Below are 19,622 nucleotides of genomic sequence, written 5' to 3'. Positions count from 1 at the left end.
CCTGGAGCAATGCGATTATCCTGGTTTCAGCCACTTTTAACCATTCTTTTTCCAGAAAAAAAAAAGCATGTGTATCTCATGGGCTTTGCTAATATAGAGTCACTTATTGCTCATATTACTTAAAGTTAGTAATCTGTTGCAGTCTACTAAGAGCACAAATACAACTATATAATAAAGCATTTCTACTCAGATTTATCTCTTTTGTTCTCTGGTAGTATTTAAAATTCTATTACTATTAACTTATTTCTAAGCAATCTTTATCTCTCCCTTTCCTTCCATCCATTGTGTTACCTTTGGAATTTAACAGATAGTTCTGTATTAGGAGAAAAACAGAAATGTCATTAAAGTGCAAAGAAAACCAATCTTTTTTTCCTCCAAAACAAACGTACCCAACCTTTTTTTCCTGCAGCGTCAAATACTTCATTCTGTAAAGGTACAAAACTGTAACAAGCACTCTACATATAGTCTCACACGCAGTGACTAGAAATGTACCAATATCGCTATACGATAATGAATATTTGCCATGCTATGTATACAGTAGCAGGAAGAAAACAGCAGCAGTGAAAGATGAGATCAAGTACTGTGCTGGTGATAATTAACGATAGACACAAGACAGCTGGTAAGGGGTGGCGAGAAAAGGCTTGTGCATTAACCAGAGTGCTTCATTTTGTGCATATATGGCAATAGGCAACTGCTGTAAAGAAGGCTTATGAAAGAAATGGATAATGTATACCAGATATCCTTCTTGAGCTATGTGTGAAGGGAAAAATACTTCTATGTTAACCTACCAACATGACGGGTTTTTTTCACAGTAATTGAAGTAAACCAGCTCCACTGGTTTAGCATGAAAAGATTGAAATAAGGATATGCGTTCAAATTCGTTCAGCAGAGAGCCTGTTTGGTTGGTCTGGTGGTTAAAGCACCAGGCTAGAAACCAGGAGATTGTGAATTCTAATCCCACCTTAGGCGTGAAAGCCAGCTGGATGACTTTGGGACAGTCACTCTCTGCACATAACATCAGGCTCGGGCGACAAACCAGTCAATCAATTCCTATAATCTGAGAAAAAGTGGACCCTGCACTAGAGGGGGAAAAGTGCTAGGAAGGGGGGGGACCCATTTTGTTCAGCTGACTTACAAGCCAATCCTGTTCCTCCTCTTTATGCAATACCATAACTTTCGATACCTGCAAAACTATCACCTCCTTTGGGGCCTTCGACTTCAGACCCTGCTTATTTCCATCTCAGTGCAAGACAATTAATTTCCGCAATTCTGCTGAGCAGTCAACTTCCGAAAGGGGCCACATTCACCACTGACACAAGTGATGTGGATCCCACACAAGCCAACTTAAATCCATTTAGATCAGAGCACATTTTGGCTTCTGGATTTTAAGAACTTCATATTCCTTTGCAACTAGAATCAGACGCTCTTTTCTTCTTTCTCAAATGGCCAACTAATCCTGTCACAAACCATTTCAAAACATACATTACACTGACTTAGCTGTTGATCCCGTCTAGCCTTCTTGACATCCTTCTGCAATTGTACAAGTTAAGATTTAAGATAATTTAAAAAACAGTTCATCCAAATGAAATGGGACTTAAGTACACATTTTAAAACTTCTATTTTTTTTTCCTCATTACTCTACAATAGAAGGACCTAGAAGCTGGTAGGCCAGTGATGGCAAACCTTTTAGACACCGAGTGTCCCAAAAAAACCCTGCCCCCCCGCCCGGCCGCATGGCCATCTACCACCTTCACGGCCCGCCGATCGGCCAGGCGGCCCTGTAGCGCCATGGTGGTCACACCCTCCGCCCGCACCCCGCAGCATCATCTGCACGTGATGGGGTGCGAGGGCGGAGTCTTGTCCCTTCTGCCTGGCTGCCATGTCCTTGGTGATTCTCCTCTGGGGGGGCTTCTGGTGAGGGGGGAGCTGTGGGGGGAGGCAGGGCTGGGGCGATGGGGCGCGTGCCCACAGAGAGGGCTCTGGGTGCCGCCTCTAGCACTCTTGCCATAGGTTCGCCACCACTGGTAGGCCATGAACCCCAGTAGTCTAAAGATTAGCTGCATTCTTTACATATGACATAGAGGCATCCACCCAAATTTACAAGAAAATATAGTACAAGAAGCATAAGGTGTCTCTACTTAGAGTGAACATTTAGGACTGCATTTGGTTTAAGAGCTGATTTGGTAGCTCTTGCTGGTTTTCCTTTTACTGCATTATAACACAGAGTGAAAATTTAGGACTTCATTTGGTTTAAGAGCTGATTTGATAGCTCTTGCTGGCTTTTCTTTTACTGCATCATATCACAAAGAAGGATGATCCCAGAGGACTCAAGTCTTTAACAACAAAATCATGTTATAATATTGATTTAAAACAAAGGGGGATTAAAAACAAAACCTAGAATCCTGATGATGTCCCAGTCTTCTTATTATAAACAGTCGAAGAGGTGCCCTGAATAAAATTCTTTTCACTTCAGCCCAAGCATCAACAATTTCTGTTGCAGTTGTCAAGTTATTTATACTACTGTCTCCCAGAAAATATGCAACACCCAACACATTTTGGTGGGTATTTACATTGTGCCAGCCGTCTGCTTAGTTACGGCACAATTGCCTATTTTGTTATCAATACCCTGTCTGAATTGTGAGGGGAGGAGAAACCCCTCTGTGATTGTGAAAGAGTTCCATTAGAAAACTGCTAAATGCAGTCATTGCCCACCTTCTTTCCCCCTTCCCCACAACCAGATTCTGATGATTGTATTAAAAGAGCTGAAGGCTCTCTTCTGTGCAGTTTGCCGGTGGGTGCCTCATCTGCAGCCCGTCTGATGGGAAGATGGAGGCCTGCAGGTCCACGTTGATGCAGAACAGCCCTAGCATCAGCTGGCGCTGGTATTCTTCCCATTTTGTCATAACGTCTGTTAGCGAGAGACTGTTCCTTAGCCATTTTGGCAATGCTTCCCCATAAGCAGTGCCCAAAGGGACGGCCAAACTCTGTGTTTTTCGGAGTTCGAGATGGTAGTACAGCCTAAGAGAGAAAGAGAGAAGAATTAAAAGTTTGCCATGCTATTTTGGTAAGTATTATTTAACACACTTGGGTTCCCGGCGTTGACGTATAAATAAAAATGGAAGGGGAATGGAGAAGGAAAAAAAGGGAGAGAAAGATGCAGTATACGTCCCATTGAAACTGCCCCTTTGCATCATGTAATAACACAGAAAAGTCAGCAAGATAAGTTAACATTGCAGAGGGATAGAAGGGAGGAACAGAATGTTCTTCCCTGAGGCTCTCATTACTGTCACCTTCCTGTTTTCTTGGCCCATTAGGAGAAAATACCGTTTGAACTGCATTTGTTTTGGAAGAAACTTTCAGAGACCTCTGAGAAAGGAAGGTGTACAGGGGAGTCTTTGATAAGAACCGGTGCCTCTGGGAAAGAGCCTCTACAGCAGTGGTTCTCAACCTGTGGGTCGGGACCCCATTTGGGGTCGATCGACCATTTCACGGGGGTCACCAAGCAAGGCTGTCCGCCATTTTTTTGTCCGCCATTTTTTCCCCTTTTCCGGCAGGTGCCTTACCTCCCTTGGGCTGGGCCAGCTGGTGGTCAGCCTGCTCCGTCTCTGCCGCTTGCCAGCTACGCCTCGGCCGGCGCAGGGGGCGGAACCACGCATGTGCGGCGCTCCCGGGCAGGGAAAGTCCTCGACTTACGACCGGTTTAGTCCTCGACTTACGACCGGTTTAGTCCTCGACTTACGACCGGTTGGGGTCGCGGCATTAAAAAGGTTGAGAACCACTGCTCTACAGTGATAAAGTAGATCCCAAACTCCCAATAATGCTACCAACCAAGGGCTTGAGAAAAATGTATGTCTCCAGCTGAAACTATGATTGCTCCTGGTCGAGAGATAAAACCTAACAGTAACTTTGCAACAAGAGTAGGGAATGGCACAACCCCTAGTATCCTTTACTATGCTGTGTGGGGAACATGGGAGTTCTCTTTCATAAGTACCTGGAGAGCACATATCACCCACGCCTGCAGTAATAATTACCTTGCTCCTTCATTATGTACCGTGATCTACCGGTATTATCATGACCCTTGACAAGGAACAGGTGTGAAAATAATGGGCTGAATTTTTTATTTTCTCAACCTTATATTTGGAACCTCTTTCAATAATCCTATAATGACAATCTTTGAACAACCTACTTAGAATTGTTATTTTAGTTCGTTTCAATCCAAAATGTTTCTCAAAATATAAACCTTTGGCTCCTCCTTTATAGCTGTAGACTTGTAGAGCAGAGGTTCCAACCTTTTGGGCACTAGGGACCGGTTCTGTGGAGAGAGGTTTTTCTGTGGACCATAGGGTGCGTGGTTTTGTGTGCTGCCTGCATCCCGCAGATGGGGCTTTGCTTGTTTGTGCAGACTGGTTGTTGGCATGCCGTGGCCCGGTACCAGTCCACGGACCGGGCGTTGGGAACCCCTGTTGTAGAGTATCTTCCATTATATCCTATATAACATTTATGGACCTTAGTTATTTTACACTTTACAAATTTAATTCAGACATGAAAGTGGATTTTGTTACCTGGTTCTGAAATGGACTGTACTAGGTTTTTTTACATTTTATTTATGTATTTTTATTTATTACAGTAGAACATTTCTATCATGACGGTTATCTTAAGGATTTCAGGACAAGTTAAAATCCATAAATCCACCATCTTAAACAATAACACAAAATAAAAATAAGCAATATATTAAAAATTAAAACAGCAATCACTATATACCACAATTTAAAAAACAATCACAGACACATAGGTTGTGGTTGTTAAAGCACTTGGCCTTCAGCGAAAGGGCAATTCAAGGCTGGAATGCCGTGATAGAGACCATGTTCATAACTACTGATAGATTATAGAAACACAGCTATATTCAGAATTATTCTGACTGGGGAATATGTGTTTTTTTATTTGCTCGTTATACTTACTTGGGTTTATATACCATTCAGCAGTCTCTGGCTTTAAAAACAAAGCAAATAATCATGCATACCTGGATCAGAATCCAAAGAAACCAATTTCGAAGCATGGGCAAATACAACTGCAAAATCAATTTCGAAGCATGGGCAAATACAACTGCAAAATCTCCCAATTCAATAATGCTATGGCATTAATTATGTAAAAACGTTGTATTGTGCCTCACGTTTCACTATCTTCGGAAATGTGAGACAAGAAGCAACCATCCTACCTGGCTGAAAGGTGGCTTCCTAGCTTTTTCTTGGCTTTTCTCATGAAATAATGACAGACTTTCCGTGTCTGTTCTTTCATCCACCTGATGTCCTCTGGAACATCTGGCAGCCATTCAAGCAGCCTAAATATGGTCGGTAGGTGCAATGCACAAGTGTTAGTTGGAAAAAACCCTGTTCCAATATTGTAAACACGTTAAAATACAGTACAGCAGGTTCAAGCACTTAACTGAAATTTCTAACTAATCATCCCAGGATTGCCACTTGTATCAACAGGAAGTGCATGCATAAAACCCACCGTGCTAGAAAAGATCAAAGATCTATCTAGTCCAGCATCCTTTTTTCCACGGAGATTAACTGGATCAGGGGTAGGCAACCTCGGCTCTTTTATGATTCATGGACTTCAACTCCCAGAATTCCTGAGTCAAAGTCCATGAGTCAAAGTCCATGAGTCCATGAGTCATAAAAGAGCCGAGGTTGCCTACCCCTGAACTGGATGATTCTTGGATGAATACACAGAGGGCCTTCAGGACCATAGGAACATGTTATTCAATAACTGCTATTCAAAATTATTCTAATATTAGGCAGAATGTTCAGGTAGTGCTCGACTCACGTGACCTTTCGAAGTTACAATGGCACCGAAAAAAGTGACTTGTGACCATTGTTTACACTTACGACCATTGCAGCATCCCCATGGTCACGTGATTTACATCCGGATGCTTGACAACTGACTCACATTTATGACGGTCGCAGTGTTCTGGGAGGGCATATGATCACTTTTGGCAATACTCTGATAAGCAAAGTCGATGGGAAAACCAGATTCACTTAGCAACCACGTTACTAATTTAACAACTGTGGTGATTTACTTAACAAATGTGGCAAGAAAAGTCACAATGGGGCAAAACTCACTTAACAAATTGCTCACTTAGCAACATAAATTTTGGCCTCAGTTGTGGTCATAAGTTGAGGACTACCTGTATAACTACTTTAATTGGAAGCATCGCTGCTTCAGAGAGGAAGGCAGTGCAGAGAGTGGTGAGGATGGCTGAAAAGATCACTGGCAACTCCCTCCCTTCCATCCAGGACATAGCACATAAAAGTTGCTTGAGCAGCGTCCGCAAGATTGTCTGGGACACTACACATCCTCTTCACGACCTGTTTTCCCTGCTCCCTTCTGGGAGGAGGCTCCATGGTATCCGAAGCAGAACATCCAGATTCAGTCACAGCTTTGTTCCATACAATATTAACCTTGTGAACTCTAAAGCTTCCTCCTTCCATTATGTATTCAAGATGGACAGGGATTAATATTTATATGTTACTTATATGTAAGGGTATAGATCTATATATATGTTGTTCATAGTATGTTTAAATGTGTGTTTTGTATATGTACATTTTGAGAGCAAGCAACTAAATTTCATTTTTAATGTGTGCCATTGTGCCCATAGTAAAAAAAAATGACAATAAAGATTATTGATCTGTCTGTCTGTCTGTCTGTCTGTCTATCTATCTTCATGTCCACTGAAAATCATAGGTTGCAGGTTACAGTAATGCACAAAGCTGTGACAAGCAATTCCAAAGTAATTAGAGCAACTCCTAAAAAAGCACATGCCAATTAAAATTTGCAACACTTTAATTAAGCGGCTAAAAAACAGTGCTAGTATGAGAATCGGTCGCCAGAATTGGAAAGGTCATTATACACTGTATAGAAGCTACTTCCCTATAGCATTCTCCCCATGTAACTGCAAAGTTACTCCGATGCCATCAAGTCAGAGTCAACGCTAGGTAACCTCAAGTACTTTGTGACCTCTCTCCAACAACAATTTGTAGCTCTTCCCAGGCCTGTTCTGTAATTTTTTTTGATCTCACCATTAATCATCCCTTTGTCTTCCCCTTTCTTCTAAAAGCCATAAGCAACAATGAATACTATCAGTCATATCAAGGGACTGGACACTTTTGGGCTGTATTGTAATAGGCTATCTCAATGCATACTTTATAACGTATTGGACAGTCTCTTGATTTTTACTTATTTTCATGTTTGCCCTCTACTGAAATAGCTACTTCAATTGCAGCATCAAAGGACAAAAATCTGCTAACTCAGCTGAAAACTGACAAGGCCTCAGGAGGTAACATAGTCAACCTGTGATCATTAAAGAAAATACTAAGTAGTGAGTTGCAGTCTTGGCAGCCTTTACTTTCAATGAAAAAAACAACCTGTGATGGCTATTATTATCCTGATTTTTATAAAACCATAAACCACTTCAGCATAATTGCTGTCTTTGAAAACAAGCAGGCGTTGGCTTCAGAAAACCAAACAATATCCTGGGACTGGCAAACATGGGGACCACTTTGGGGCAATCACCTCAGGCATCCTCCTAACCTTCCCATTACAAGTGTCAGTGCAACTGCCTGCCATTTTGCTAGGAAACCCTCATATATCTATTTGAATATATCAGGATGCATAAAGCACTTAACTGGCCTTTTCATCTAGGAAATTCCTAGAGCAGGGGTCCTCAACCTTGGCAACTTTAAGACTTGTGGACTTCAACTCCCAGAATTCCACAAATCTTAAAGTTGCCAAGGTTGGAGACCCCTGTCCTAGAGTAACAAATCTTTTCTGGATGAGAAATGATCCAACCACAGCAAAGGATTTAGAATAATGACCTTCAGCTACGGGGCATATACTAATTCCTCTGAGACAAAAATAAAGTCAAATGCATGTCTATCTGTGTGCATCGGGCTAGAGACTATCTGGACGAAGCCTCAGCTGTCACATAAGCCATGAGCAACTAAGTCTTTCCAGAATCCTACAGTATTGTGATGTCCATGTTGCTTGGAAAAGTTGAAGAAAAAAACGAGCATGACCAGAAGCAAGAGGGATAAATTTGATTACAAACACAATGAATGGACACTGAGAGATCAACAAGATCAAGCTTAGAGCATTCTGAGGAATCTTATCCATGTGGTTGCTAACAGTCAGTACAATTGATAGCACTTGATCTAAACTAAATTCTAAAATTATTATCACTGTTTGAATGCATTTTGGATTACTCTAACGGCTATACTACTTTAATATCAATTAAAGAGCATCTCTAAGATTTGCAAAAAAAGGAATAAAGAGTTAGAATATTTCATGTTAACAAATTGATGGTTGGGGTCTTAAAATATTGTATATTATGATCTTTGATAGCATGGTGTTACAAAGTTCAATACAGGTTAAAGAAATGAATGTATTTTTAATTAGATATATAACCTTAGAATGTATCGTGAAATTAAAAATTATGATATATCAAATGGGGATCAGCAAAACAAACTATTCTTCACTGTTGGCAAGATAGTGTGATCCAAAATTTAAAATCTTGGATTGCCACTATGTGTTTGCTGTCTCTTTATGACATGGTTCTCTCTGATGTAATGGAAAGACCAATCAATATTATTCCATGTGGCCAAGGTTTAATGAAGTGTTTAAAAATAGGCTGAAACATTTCCTATCTATAGCATCTAGGCTACTGTTCTTTTCCTTGTTTCCTTTCTATTTGTTCCCCCTCCTTCCCCCCCACCCCCATTACTAAAACAATACAAAAAGATGCACAGCATTAGACAAAGAAGTGAAATCATATGAAAAATAACTATAATCTGCTTTCTTGTCTTTATGTGCTGAAAGGCAAAATCAAGACCCTTTTTAGAGCTTTTGACACAAGAGTTAGATACTCCTTTAATTGCTTGTTAATTTTTCTTTTGTAGTTGTGTTTTTGTTGTTAAACGAGAAAGCCTAGAAAGAGAAGATATTCAGATGCCAAGATATTCAGAATGAGGCAAGCAATGGTTTTTCCTGTGACATGCTATAGAAATAAAAATTGGCCAGGGCTGGGGACAGACTGTCCTAGAGAAAAATGGTCTATGTGGTCACTAAGAGTCACACTGACTTGATGGCAGGTAAACAAAATAAACATTCATTTTGCAGCATAAAAAATAAGATTCTGCCTTGCAGTGAGATAAGCACTGCCTCACAAAGTTACATTTTAAATTGAAGAGTTAGACCCAAATTTAAATTTACTGGCAGGAAAGCTTTTTCTCTCTAAGAAATTACCTATATAATTTCAAAATTTGCAACCCAGCAGGATACAAAACTTTCTCACCCCAAAATCTTAAAATGTAAATTCTGGCTCATTCTAACTGTAGCAAAGGTGATGTCACTGACTCAGAAGGAATTTCATCTAAATCAGGGATATCAAACTGCCGGCCCACGGGCCGGACGCATCACGTGGAAGCCACGCCCACCCCATTGCCGGCAATGGCAAAATCGGCCCGATACGTTGCGCGACGTCACGTGAGGTCACGAGTTTGACATGCCTGATCTAAATGTATTCCACCTTTGCTTATTAGAAAGAAATGCAGTTAAATACTAATTTTTTAGCTGACTGCTGTAAATGCATTCAACATCCAATGCAAATCCTACTAATGTTCTCTTACCACAGAGAAGGGAATTTAGAACATACCTGACTGTAAAGGAGAGAGCAGACTCTAGAGGAAGAGTATATGGTAGCATCAAAGTAGAGGCCAGACGCACAGGTAGAAGATTGGCAATGCAAGTGAATAATCCCCTCCTCTCAGTACAGGCTTCCAAAAGTGCTGCAGATGGAGAAGGTATATTAAAACAATGTCCCCTGCCAAGTTTTGAGCACAGAAACCAATGATTCTTTTAAAATTCAACCGTTTATTGCATTTAATTATTGCACTTCTAATCCAGTTGCAAAAGATTTTATTCCTGAATGTTAAGTTTTACCTTGTCTGTTATAAGCCCTCCCTAAATTTGCACATATCCACAACTTAAATGACACCCCTATTACTACTTCACAAGATTCTAAATGAAGGAAAATTCAACTAAAAAATAGTTTAGTGTAGTTTCCTGTTACTGTCCCTTTTTCTGGGTCTTTTTGAATCAGATACATTTTATTATCATTAAGCAGTCACTAATGTTTTCCTTATGCAATGCTTCATTAAGCTGTTTAGCTTTAATTAGATGTAAAGTAGTCAGATATTTGAGGCAAAAGCCATGCAACTGATTATTTCCAGGACTTGTCCAATTTTAAATCCTTTTCACTCAATTCTTAACCATTTTTGCTGTCATTAGTTCTTCCATTTGATTTTTACTAAATTCATCTTCAAATTCTTTTATCCATCCATCATTTTTAGTATAGTATTTTTTGAATTTTCCATAGATCTTTCCAAAACTGAATTATTTCCTTTTGTTTGGTTTTCCATTTTCAGAATTTTTATTGTCATTTATACTCATTGAAATAACTGATTTTACTTTAATTGGATGATTTGTGCCTCATGGTGTTCAATTTTTCTTGCCACTGCTGTTATTTGTTGCTTTATGATTTCCAAAGCTTCTTCAATTTTTCTGGTGCTAAACCAATACTTTTTAAATTAGGCTTCTCTTGATCCTTGCATTCTTCAATTTTTGCTCTTTTGTTTAAATTACTTGCATCTGATCTTAGTTTTTTTATTTGAGCCTCCAGTCTGATCTTCCACTTTGGGATTGAATATGATTTTGATTTTCTAATTTCGATACTTTTGTAACCACCACTGCTGTACTGTAGGCGAGCTGATAAATGTCTGTTTGATAAATGTTATTTTAATCCTTGTAAGCACCTTATTCACATTTTCATTATAGATGCCAGGTCTTAATGCTACTCTTAATGCTAGCAGTCTTTGTCTTTCTACTAATAATTCTGCATAGGCCATAATTTTTTCTTTTATTTCTGTTAGGGAGGTCAATTCACAGTCTATTTCAGTGCTGGCCTGTACTGGTTCTGTTGTTATTAACTAACCAAATTATCATTTCTACAGTTCATACCCGCTTTTTCCTTTATATTTAGAATTGCTATCTGAATTTCTTCCACTTCTACAGTTGTTTTGGGTCTTCCACTTTCATAATTTTTCTCTCTTCCAGTTCTACATCCCTAAATATTTTATTTTTGGTAATGAATCTCTTTTGATCTAATCATTGTTCAGTGATATTCAAGTCTGGATATTTATTATTATTATTATCAGTTTTTTTATCTTGCCTTTTTAAAATATACCTCAAGGCAGAAAACATATTTAATAGTGCTTCACCCTCCTGTTTTCCCCACAACAACAACCCTGTGAAATGATTTGGGCTGAAAGAGTGACTGGCCCAAAGTCACCCAAGCTAGCTTTCATGGCTAAAGGAGTCCTAGAACTCAGAATCTCTTGGTAACTAGGTCAGCACCTTCACCACTATTCCAAACTGATTCTCTTATGTTCACAAACATCTTGTGAACATAATTTCACAGCTTCTTCACAGCTCTGTTAAAGAAACTGACAGCTCTTTGATTTTAACAACACCAATTGGTGGTCCTGAAAACTTGTCTTCAAAAGAGTCACCTTTGTCTTTTAAATGCAGATGGACTGCTGAATCTTGTCCTGATGGGACACTCTTTTGATAACAAAGTCCACTTTTTGGACAGAGAGGACCACTGGTTTGAACGAGGGGGTCAAAGAGGCCATCTATATCAAAACTGAGCAGCCCTCTCTCAATAGAAGGGGAGGGATATGACATCATTTACCTCTAGTCTACAACACAGTCCTTTCAGCAGTCCCAAAAAGGCTCCACACCCATTTGCACTACACAGGTGACCCTGAAGACACAGGTAAATCTCCAGGTGGCCTCAACAATTCTCTAAAAGAATGCAAATGACCAGCTGTTCTGCAAGGAATATAAATCCTTCCATTCCCCACCATCCAGTTGGAGCTGAGGAAGCTTCTTGGATGAGAAGTGAAATGTCTTCAAAGAAAAATAAGACAGTTCAGTTGCTTCTTGAAAAAGCACCTTTGGATCAAGAAGCTCCTCAACAGAACCAGGAATTTAAATTTGGCCTGTGGTTATCTTGAGCAAAGATTGGTACAGGAATTTTATGAATTCCTTGTCCCCTTCCAAGAGCAATGATTACATCTACATGTGGACAAATTTTCTTTGAAAATTTGCTTATCTGCTTTCTTTAAAAAAAGCATATTTGAAACAGCCATTCCATGCCCTCCAGATGTGTAGATTTCAACTGTCAGGATTCTCAGCCATGGTCATGCTGGTAATTCTGGGAGTTGAAGTCAATGAATCTGGAGGAGGGCCAAATGAGGAAAAACTGACTTAGAACATGAACAGTTCAGTTAAATTGGGGACAAAGCAATACAGCAACTTTCCAACAAAAGATCTTACCTTGGTTCAGTTTAGGAGGCAAGTGTTCCAGGATGTGTTCTTCAGCCTCTGCCAGTTCAACATTTTCTTCCAGCTGATCATCCTCATCCTTTTCTTTCTCGGAGTCCCCTTCTTCAGCATGATAGCTAATGGCTAGCAGAGGGAGAGGAGGTCTTTGGAGGAGACCTAGAGAAAAAGGATAAGTGGCAGACTTGTGAATTCACTAGAAATATCATTAGACTGTTAGGTTACCTCTCTTCACCCTTTCACCTTGGAGAATATGGCAGTAGCAGATAGAAACAGCCTTTTGCAAGAAAGCCATCTTGTTGGCTATTATGTGCCATAAGCAGAGGACAAGAAGCAGCCAGGAAAAATACGTTGAGCAGCCACAAGCTAAAGTGGCTTTTAAAGTGAATCTTGGCATTTCTGTATAAATATTCTGTGCTGTTTTATAAGCATCAAACTGCTAGTACAGTGGTGGCGAACCTATGGCACGGGTGCCAGAGGCGGCACTCGGAGCCCTCTCTGTGGGCACGCACGCTGTCGCCCCAGTCCTAGGCCTTCAGCTGGGTTTTATAAAACCTTTTCACTTTAGGCCTCCACCGCTGGGTGCAAAAAAAAAAAAAAGTTCAATCAGTCAATTTCAACTTCTCGTGGGGAAAAAAAAGATCTTGCAAAGTTGGAATTGATTGATTGAACTTTTTAGTCCTACCCAGTCTGCTGTTACCACTATAGCCACGCCCACCCAATGGGCCACACCCACCCGGCACTCAACGATGCATAAGTGGGTTTTGGGTTGCAGTTTGGGCACTCGGTCTCTAAAAGGTTCACCATCACTGTGCTAGTATGTGTAGATCCTTCTGTAAAAAAAAATGCAGATGGAGAGGATATTCAGGTGTACAATTATCTTTACCCCCGTTTAGAAGCAAAATAGATGAAACTCAATAGCTTATAATTTGTCTTTATATAAAAATCAGACCTGGGCATTCAGCTGAGTATCATTCAATTAGTGACTCTATAGCTCTGCTCTTAAGAGGACAGAAATCTGTACATCATATCCTAAGAAAACTTTGGGATTAATACAGGCAATTAGGCTGAGAATGTATCATTATGGTTATTTAATCTCAGCTTACAACGAACAATGGCATGAGTCCCCTTGCAGGTATAAGAAGCATGTTGCCAGGATTGAAAACAATTCAGTGAATAAAATGGTTGCATGAGAAATATGGCACCACTAGGTGGTGCTATAGAGACAGACAATATATTGCAGTTACAGAATTAGCCAGGCAACCTAAGTAAGAGTTCTACAGAATCAGGTGACTTTCAGTTAGACAAGATGCTCCTTCAATACCACTTAGGCACCTCTGGAAGCAGATAGCATCTCTGCCAGGAGAGTGCATGACATGGCAACTAAATAGAGAAAATGTTTTTGTGTTGTGTCTGAATTTCTTCCTCCGTAGAGAAAATATGGAAAATATAGTGTCCCTCAGTATTGGCATGTTGCTAGGGGTTTCTGAGATGTATAGATCAGCAAAATCCCAAGGATTACATTATGGACTCTAGCCGGTAATATTATTTGAATTGTATATAAATTTGTTTTTATTGTTTTTATCAGTATAATTAATTTTGGTCATATTTTTTGCATACCACCCCATTTCTATAAGAATGCTTTACAATTATTTTTGAATAAACCGTACAGCAAAAGTTGCATAATACATCGCCATACTTTCCCACAACTTCCATTCAAGGAAATTTGTCTACAATTCGCTGACCAGTAATATTTCCTATTGTATCTCTATGCACAAATACAAAATTTGCAGATGCCTACCATTCAAAAAGGAAGTTTTCATTTAAATGCATCTCGATTTGTGCAAAAGCATATAAAACATTGAGTCAGTTGTTTAATAATATAGAACAGAAAAAGAACTAAACTTCAATTAAGCAATAAGCAATATCAGTTTTGGAAATTCATTTTGTAGTAATTTGACTGATCTCCTACCTTTTGGCTGAGTGGGAAAGTTTTTATTTTTTAAATTTGAGCACTAACATCCATAAACCATGTATGTGTCCAAATAATGTTGTTTTCATCAAAGGGGACTGCAAGCGTTGCACATTTTCTACACAGCAAAAAGGGACTAGACAGGATGATATACATGCAAGACAGGCTCTCCTTTTTAATACTCTATTAGAAATAGAGAAAAGAACACCTGACACGAGATTCACTTTTCCTAGAGAATGCAAAACTATTAAGAGCTTACCATTCTTCTTCAAAAAGTGAAGGGCGTCCCTGTAGCCCTGCTTGCACATTTCCTGGAGAACCTGCAGAGAGAGAGAAGCAGCATGTTACTTACAATTAGCTGTAAGACGTCTAAACACTGCCCTACCAGCATGCCCACAGACTTCAGCAGAGGGAAGAATCCGTATCTCCAAATGTAGCCCTTGGAAGAAAGAGGGACCTCCAATGGAAACCATCTGCATCAGACTTGGCCAGTAATCACGGTAGACTGGGCATGATCAGATAGAAACACAGTTAAAGTTGCATTGCTGATTAAGGAAGTTATAGGAAGACAGGGATGCTATTTCATTTTGCAAAGTGGCCCTAATCCATATTCTCTGGACAAGTTGGGATGAAGCAAAAGCCACGATTAACAGAATGGTCATGAAAAGAATGGTGTAGCCTCAGGGAAGCCAAGTAAACATGTCAGGTCTGGTCCCAAAATGGGACTCCATGTGAAAAGAGAGAATTGGTGAAAGTCTTCTTTCTCCATGGGGAAGAAAGAAACTCAGTAAAGTTTCTGCCAATTCTGCAAACTTTTTCCCCCCCATTTTTCTGCCATTGGAATGAAACAGCTGCCCTCCAGCTGCAGTGTTTCCAAACTACTGAAGGCTTATTGTCCCATGACTTTTCAGCATGAGCCAACTTAACAATGTTTGAACAATTGTCTTCAGCACCTTCTAAAGGAAAAGCTGAGCTTCTGGAATTCTTTCCCATCTCTCTGCTAGCGCTACAGGAAGAATTTATATTTTCTTCTTGTATCAAAGTCATGTGTTTTCTCAACATGTTAATTCTGTATGTGATGTCTGTGCATTGGCAAGTACAGGCGTTCCTTGCTCCACTAAAGACAGGGACTTACCTCCAACAGAGGATTATGCTGTTATAAAAATGCAGGCTAACTGTACTGGGAAGTCATGAGAGAGATGATTGGCAGTAGATTATAGCTATGAGAAATTTCCTAAAGTACTATGAACTATGAAAGATAGAAAATCAACAACAACGATGTCAATACGGTATCAATCTGCCATAGGATGAAGGCCTCTTTACTGAAGATTATTAATCATAATTTTCTTTGCTGATCTAGTGCAGTCTGGTACTGTAAATAATCACCCAGCTTAGGCTTCAACGCCTAAGTGAAGCTTAGAACCTGAATTTCACACTCTGAATTCAGTACCTTAACTGCTATATCATACTGGCTCTCCGTTTATTGAAATAAAAAACTGAAAGTGTCTATCGTGGTGGAGAGGGCTCACCTGGGGCTCTGGAGGAAACAGGGCTTTTGAAAGGCGGTACAAGTTGCGCAGATTGAACTGAATGCTGGTATTGGTGATTCTGAGTTCATGAATGTTGGTGGAACTATCCCGTGGACAAATATCACTCTCCCCAGAGAAAGGGGATACAGTGATGGTATTCTTCAACTCATATTGAGGCAGGTTGTCAGAAATCCCTCCATCAACATATCTCTGGGGAAAAAAGAAAATGTGTTAGCTTTTTTCTTCCCCCTCCCCCTGTCTTTTTTATAGTCCCCAGTCTGTTCTTCCCTCCTCAGATCTCTAAATGCACATAGATCACGGGTGTCAAACTCGCCACGTCACATGACATGTCGCAATGTATCATGACTTTTTTCGCATTGCCAGAGCTGAGTTGGGCGCACCTCTGCATGATGCAACCGCTCCGCGGGCCATCCAGTTTGACACCCCTGACATAGATAGTTGAAAATGCAATGGTGTGTATAGTTATTTGGTGATATAGTACAGCTTACAGCTTACTAGAGCATCAAGCAAAACCATCTCTGGGAGGAGGGAAAGTTGAGCAAATGATAAAACATTAATTGTAATGTCATGCAGGGCAAGGTATGTCGCAATGCAAGTACAAAAAGGCCTATCTTGCATCATCACATCACAATACATAATTCATCATTTGGGTCATTATAGTTAAGGAATGTACAATTGTGGAATCAAGAAGTCAAGGGAATTAAGGGTTTTTTTTTCACTCCTCAATAAATCAATAGATATTTCTGCATTTTTTAGCGAATGAGGTCCTGTTTTACTAATCCTGTTTTATCTAGTAGGGTGTAGGATTGGGTAGCTTCTGAATCCTGTTCTCAAATGAAAAATAAGATGAGGAAGAGGTGATGAAAGCATTTTTCTGAAATAATGAGTAGTCCCCACACTTCTCTTATTATTAGCAACTTTATGTAACAACCTAAATAAATACATCTCTTTTTTTAATCCATGGCCTTTCACTTATGTTCTAGGAAGTAACAAAAAAAACCCCATGCTGACCTCCTCTACAGATTCCAGGCCACAAAAATGACAACAAATTAAAGAAAAAAATATGGTAGTCTACATGCTTTTTCTATCTTGTGCACATACTGCACAAACCCACAAATATAGAGACAGGATACTTTTACACTGTGCATGAGCTTCAGATTCTTGTATACTCTTCTAATGGCCCCAGCGTTTTCCTCCATTTGGCTAGTACAGACTGAAATCGGGGAAAAAGTATCCAAGCAACCATGGTTTGATGTTGTGCTTGAACCTCACACTGTAGTTATTCTTAATTGTGGATAAAAATAAATGTGGGCAAGATTAATCTCTCAGCTATGATGTGTTTAAACAGAAGCATAGCCTTCCAAGTTTCTCTTCCTGTTTCAACAATGGAGGATCAGACAGATAAGCAGCACACATATCTGACTCAAAGCCATTCATTTTTCTATAATGAGGCATATTTGATTTATCACTGCATCTGAATGAATCACACTGGGCTCTGAAATAGCATAATTCTTAGTTCTGTCTGGTTTGGGTGAGTGGTTATTGGGCAGTTCCCTTTTCCATTGGCTTTAATTAAAAGAGTTTAATGCTATCAGGAGTTGCACTTAATGTATTACAGAATACAGTCACATGCAATATGGATAATTGCTTATAGAAAAAGAAAAACTAACGCCCAGAATATGACCACATGAAAAACAAAACAATGCCAAGCTTGGGGAGAAATAACTTACACGGAAAAACTAGCTCTGTAGTAATCATATCTAAATGCAAGAAAAATCACCCCATTTACTATGTTGAGATGATTTACTGATGTTATAGTTTCAAAAGCAAGCCAGCTTCTCCATTATATGCATTCCTGCAGCTCAGGAAGTAATAAACATTTATTGTATAATAGATTCCCATTAGGAATTCTAAAATTTCAGAATCAGTACCATGGCTTAAATGTAAAGAGCCACCAATTTGCTAAAGCTGCCAAAATAGCCATGACCCCTTTAATTTCAAATATCCATAATAACCAGTATTAACCAATGACATCAAGATGTTTGACCGCCAGAGATCAAGAGAGTGTTTCTCCAAAGGGCAAAAATATAACTTACTGTACTTAAGCGGCTCTGGAAAGAAAAGAACATGTCCAGAAGATACTCAGTAAAAACTTTTCCCCACTGTTGAGTTAAAATACCATCCATCCATTCTTGAGTCAACAGAAACTTATACAGACCAATCTGTATCCTTCCTCTACTGCCCCTGTTCTGACCCACTGCTAAATAAATGGTTCTGTTCAGGTTTTGAATGTACTGGATGTGATAGGCAAAGCAATTGATTGAGTCTTCCAACTTCACTGCCCACTCTCTTCAATACATCACCAGCTTAGGGGAAGATCATCTGCCAATCATGATAGTGCAGCAGGGAAGGGATATGTTTTGGAAATAATGTTTTGTTGTCATATCTCCTTTTTGTGTTTCTCCTCCTACCCTTCATTCTGTAGTAATTCAAGCTGAATTATTATTATTTTAAATGGAACCACAAAAAGATATGGCTAAGCAGCATTTTTATTTAGAATCTGCCTGGGTAGAACTGGGTATTGAAATTAGAAAACCAAAATCAAAAGTGCTTTTCCTTTTTGCTTTTTCCCACTGGCAACATTCTAAGCAGAGAATTGTTCAGGGTGGACAGATGGGTGAGGATTTCCATTATTCCACTGTTAGGCAGTTTAAGAGTTAGCAGTTTACTATGTTGCTAGCTAAGCGGGTTAATGCTACTGAGACCAAAGGAAAAAAGGTATGCCTGCATCAAATATAGAATAGCCTGTAAATACCTCTCTGATCCCAACTAAGGACAAAACAGTATCCCCCTAACCTCAAATCATTCTAGAAGTGAAAAAAAACAAATTTATTTTTGAAAATGTATCTGTCACTCCAACTCACAATAGTCTAGAGCCAAACTGAATCTCAAGTGTATCAAATGATGCAAATATTAAAACTAGAAGAAAGTTCAAAGTGGAGTGGAAGTCAACTGGAAGAGGAACAAGAAGCACACCATATTCTCCAGCAACCAGCATGTTCGTATAATGTTCTGCAAAGCCAGTTCCAGGAAACTACTACACTAACTACATTAACTACTAGGTCAGGGGTAGGCAACCTTGGCTGGCTCAGGAATTCTGGGAGTTGAAGTCCACGAGTCATAAAAGAGCCAAGGTTGCCTACCCCTGTACTAGGTGTACAATTACAGTTGGAACATCCACTACACAAAATGTTTGCACTAACGCTAAGATCAGTTTCTGCTTTGTCCCTTTTTAAAACCTCTACATTTGTACTTTAATCAAAGAATAACAGCTGAATCGATAGAAGAGGCAACCAGCTTAAAATCCTGTATTATTTTTTTTCTTTTACTTCATATTTTTACATAACATCAGGAACAGAATCTGGCTAGATGGTGAAATTGTCTGTGGGTTGGGTGATGTTGGTAGTGGGCCCAACTGCCCTTTCCAAGCCCTACCCATACTGGCATCATGCCAGTTTATTGGGAGCTGACTTTTTAGGTTGCTGGAGCATCTTGAATTATAGGTAGCCTTTGACATACAACCACAATTGGGCCCGGAATCTTGGTTGTTGAGCGAAGCAGTCATTAATCAAGATGTCCAT

General features: G+C 39.7%; 1 protein-coding gene across 1 annotated transcript in view; it reads right to left on the bottom strand.

Moving 5' to 3' along the window:
- Window positions 1-2,745: 2,745 nt before the first annotated feature.
- PNPLA2 (patatin like phospholipase domain containing 2) overlaps window positions 2,746-19,622 on the bottom strand; it is a 51,769-nt gene continuing 34,892 nt past the window's right edge. Inside the window, exons 4-9 of the mRNA XM_015811953.1 lie at window positions 15,961-16,170; window positions 14,691-14,751; window positions 12,454-12,618; window positions 9,710-9,842; window positions 5,216-5,338; window positions 2,746-3,018 (exon numbers count right to left, since the gene is read on the bottom strand). Of these exons, the coding sequence (XP_015667439.1) occupies window positions 2,754-3,018; window positions 5,216-5,338; window positions 9,710-9,842; window positions 12,454-12,618; window positions 14,691-14,751; window positions 15,961-16,170 (957 nt within the window). The 3' untranslated portion in view covers window positions 2,746-2,753. The remainder of the gene's footprint in view (window positions 3,019-5,215; window positions 5,339-9,709; window positions 9,843-12,453; window positions 12,619-14,690; window positions 14,752-15,960; window positions 16,171-19,622) is intronic.

This window comes from Protobothrops mucrosquamatus, unplaced genomic scaffold, assembly GCF_001527695.2.
Source record: "Protobothrops mucrosquamatus isolate PMUCROS unplaced genomic scaffold, P.Mucros_1.0 scaffold_56, whole genome shotgun sequence".
In the NCBI taxonomy this organism is placed as follows: Eukaryota; Metazoa; Chordata; class Lepidosauria; order Squamata; family Viperidae; genus Protobothrops; species Protobothrops mucrosquamatus.
This window is presented reverse-complemented; position numbering and strand designations above follow the sequence as displayed.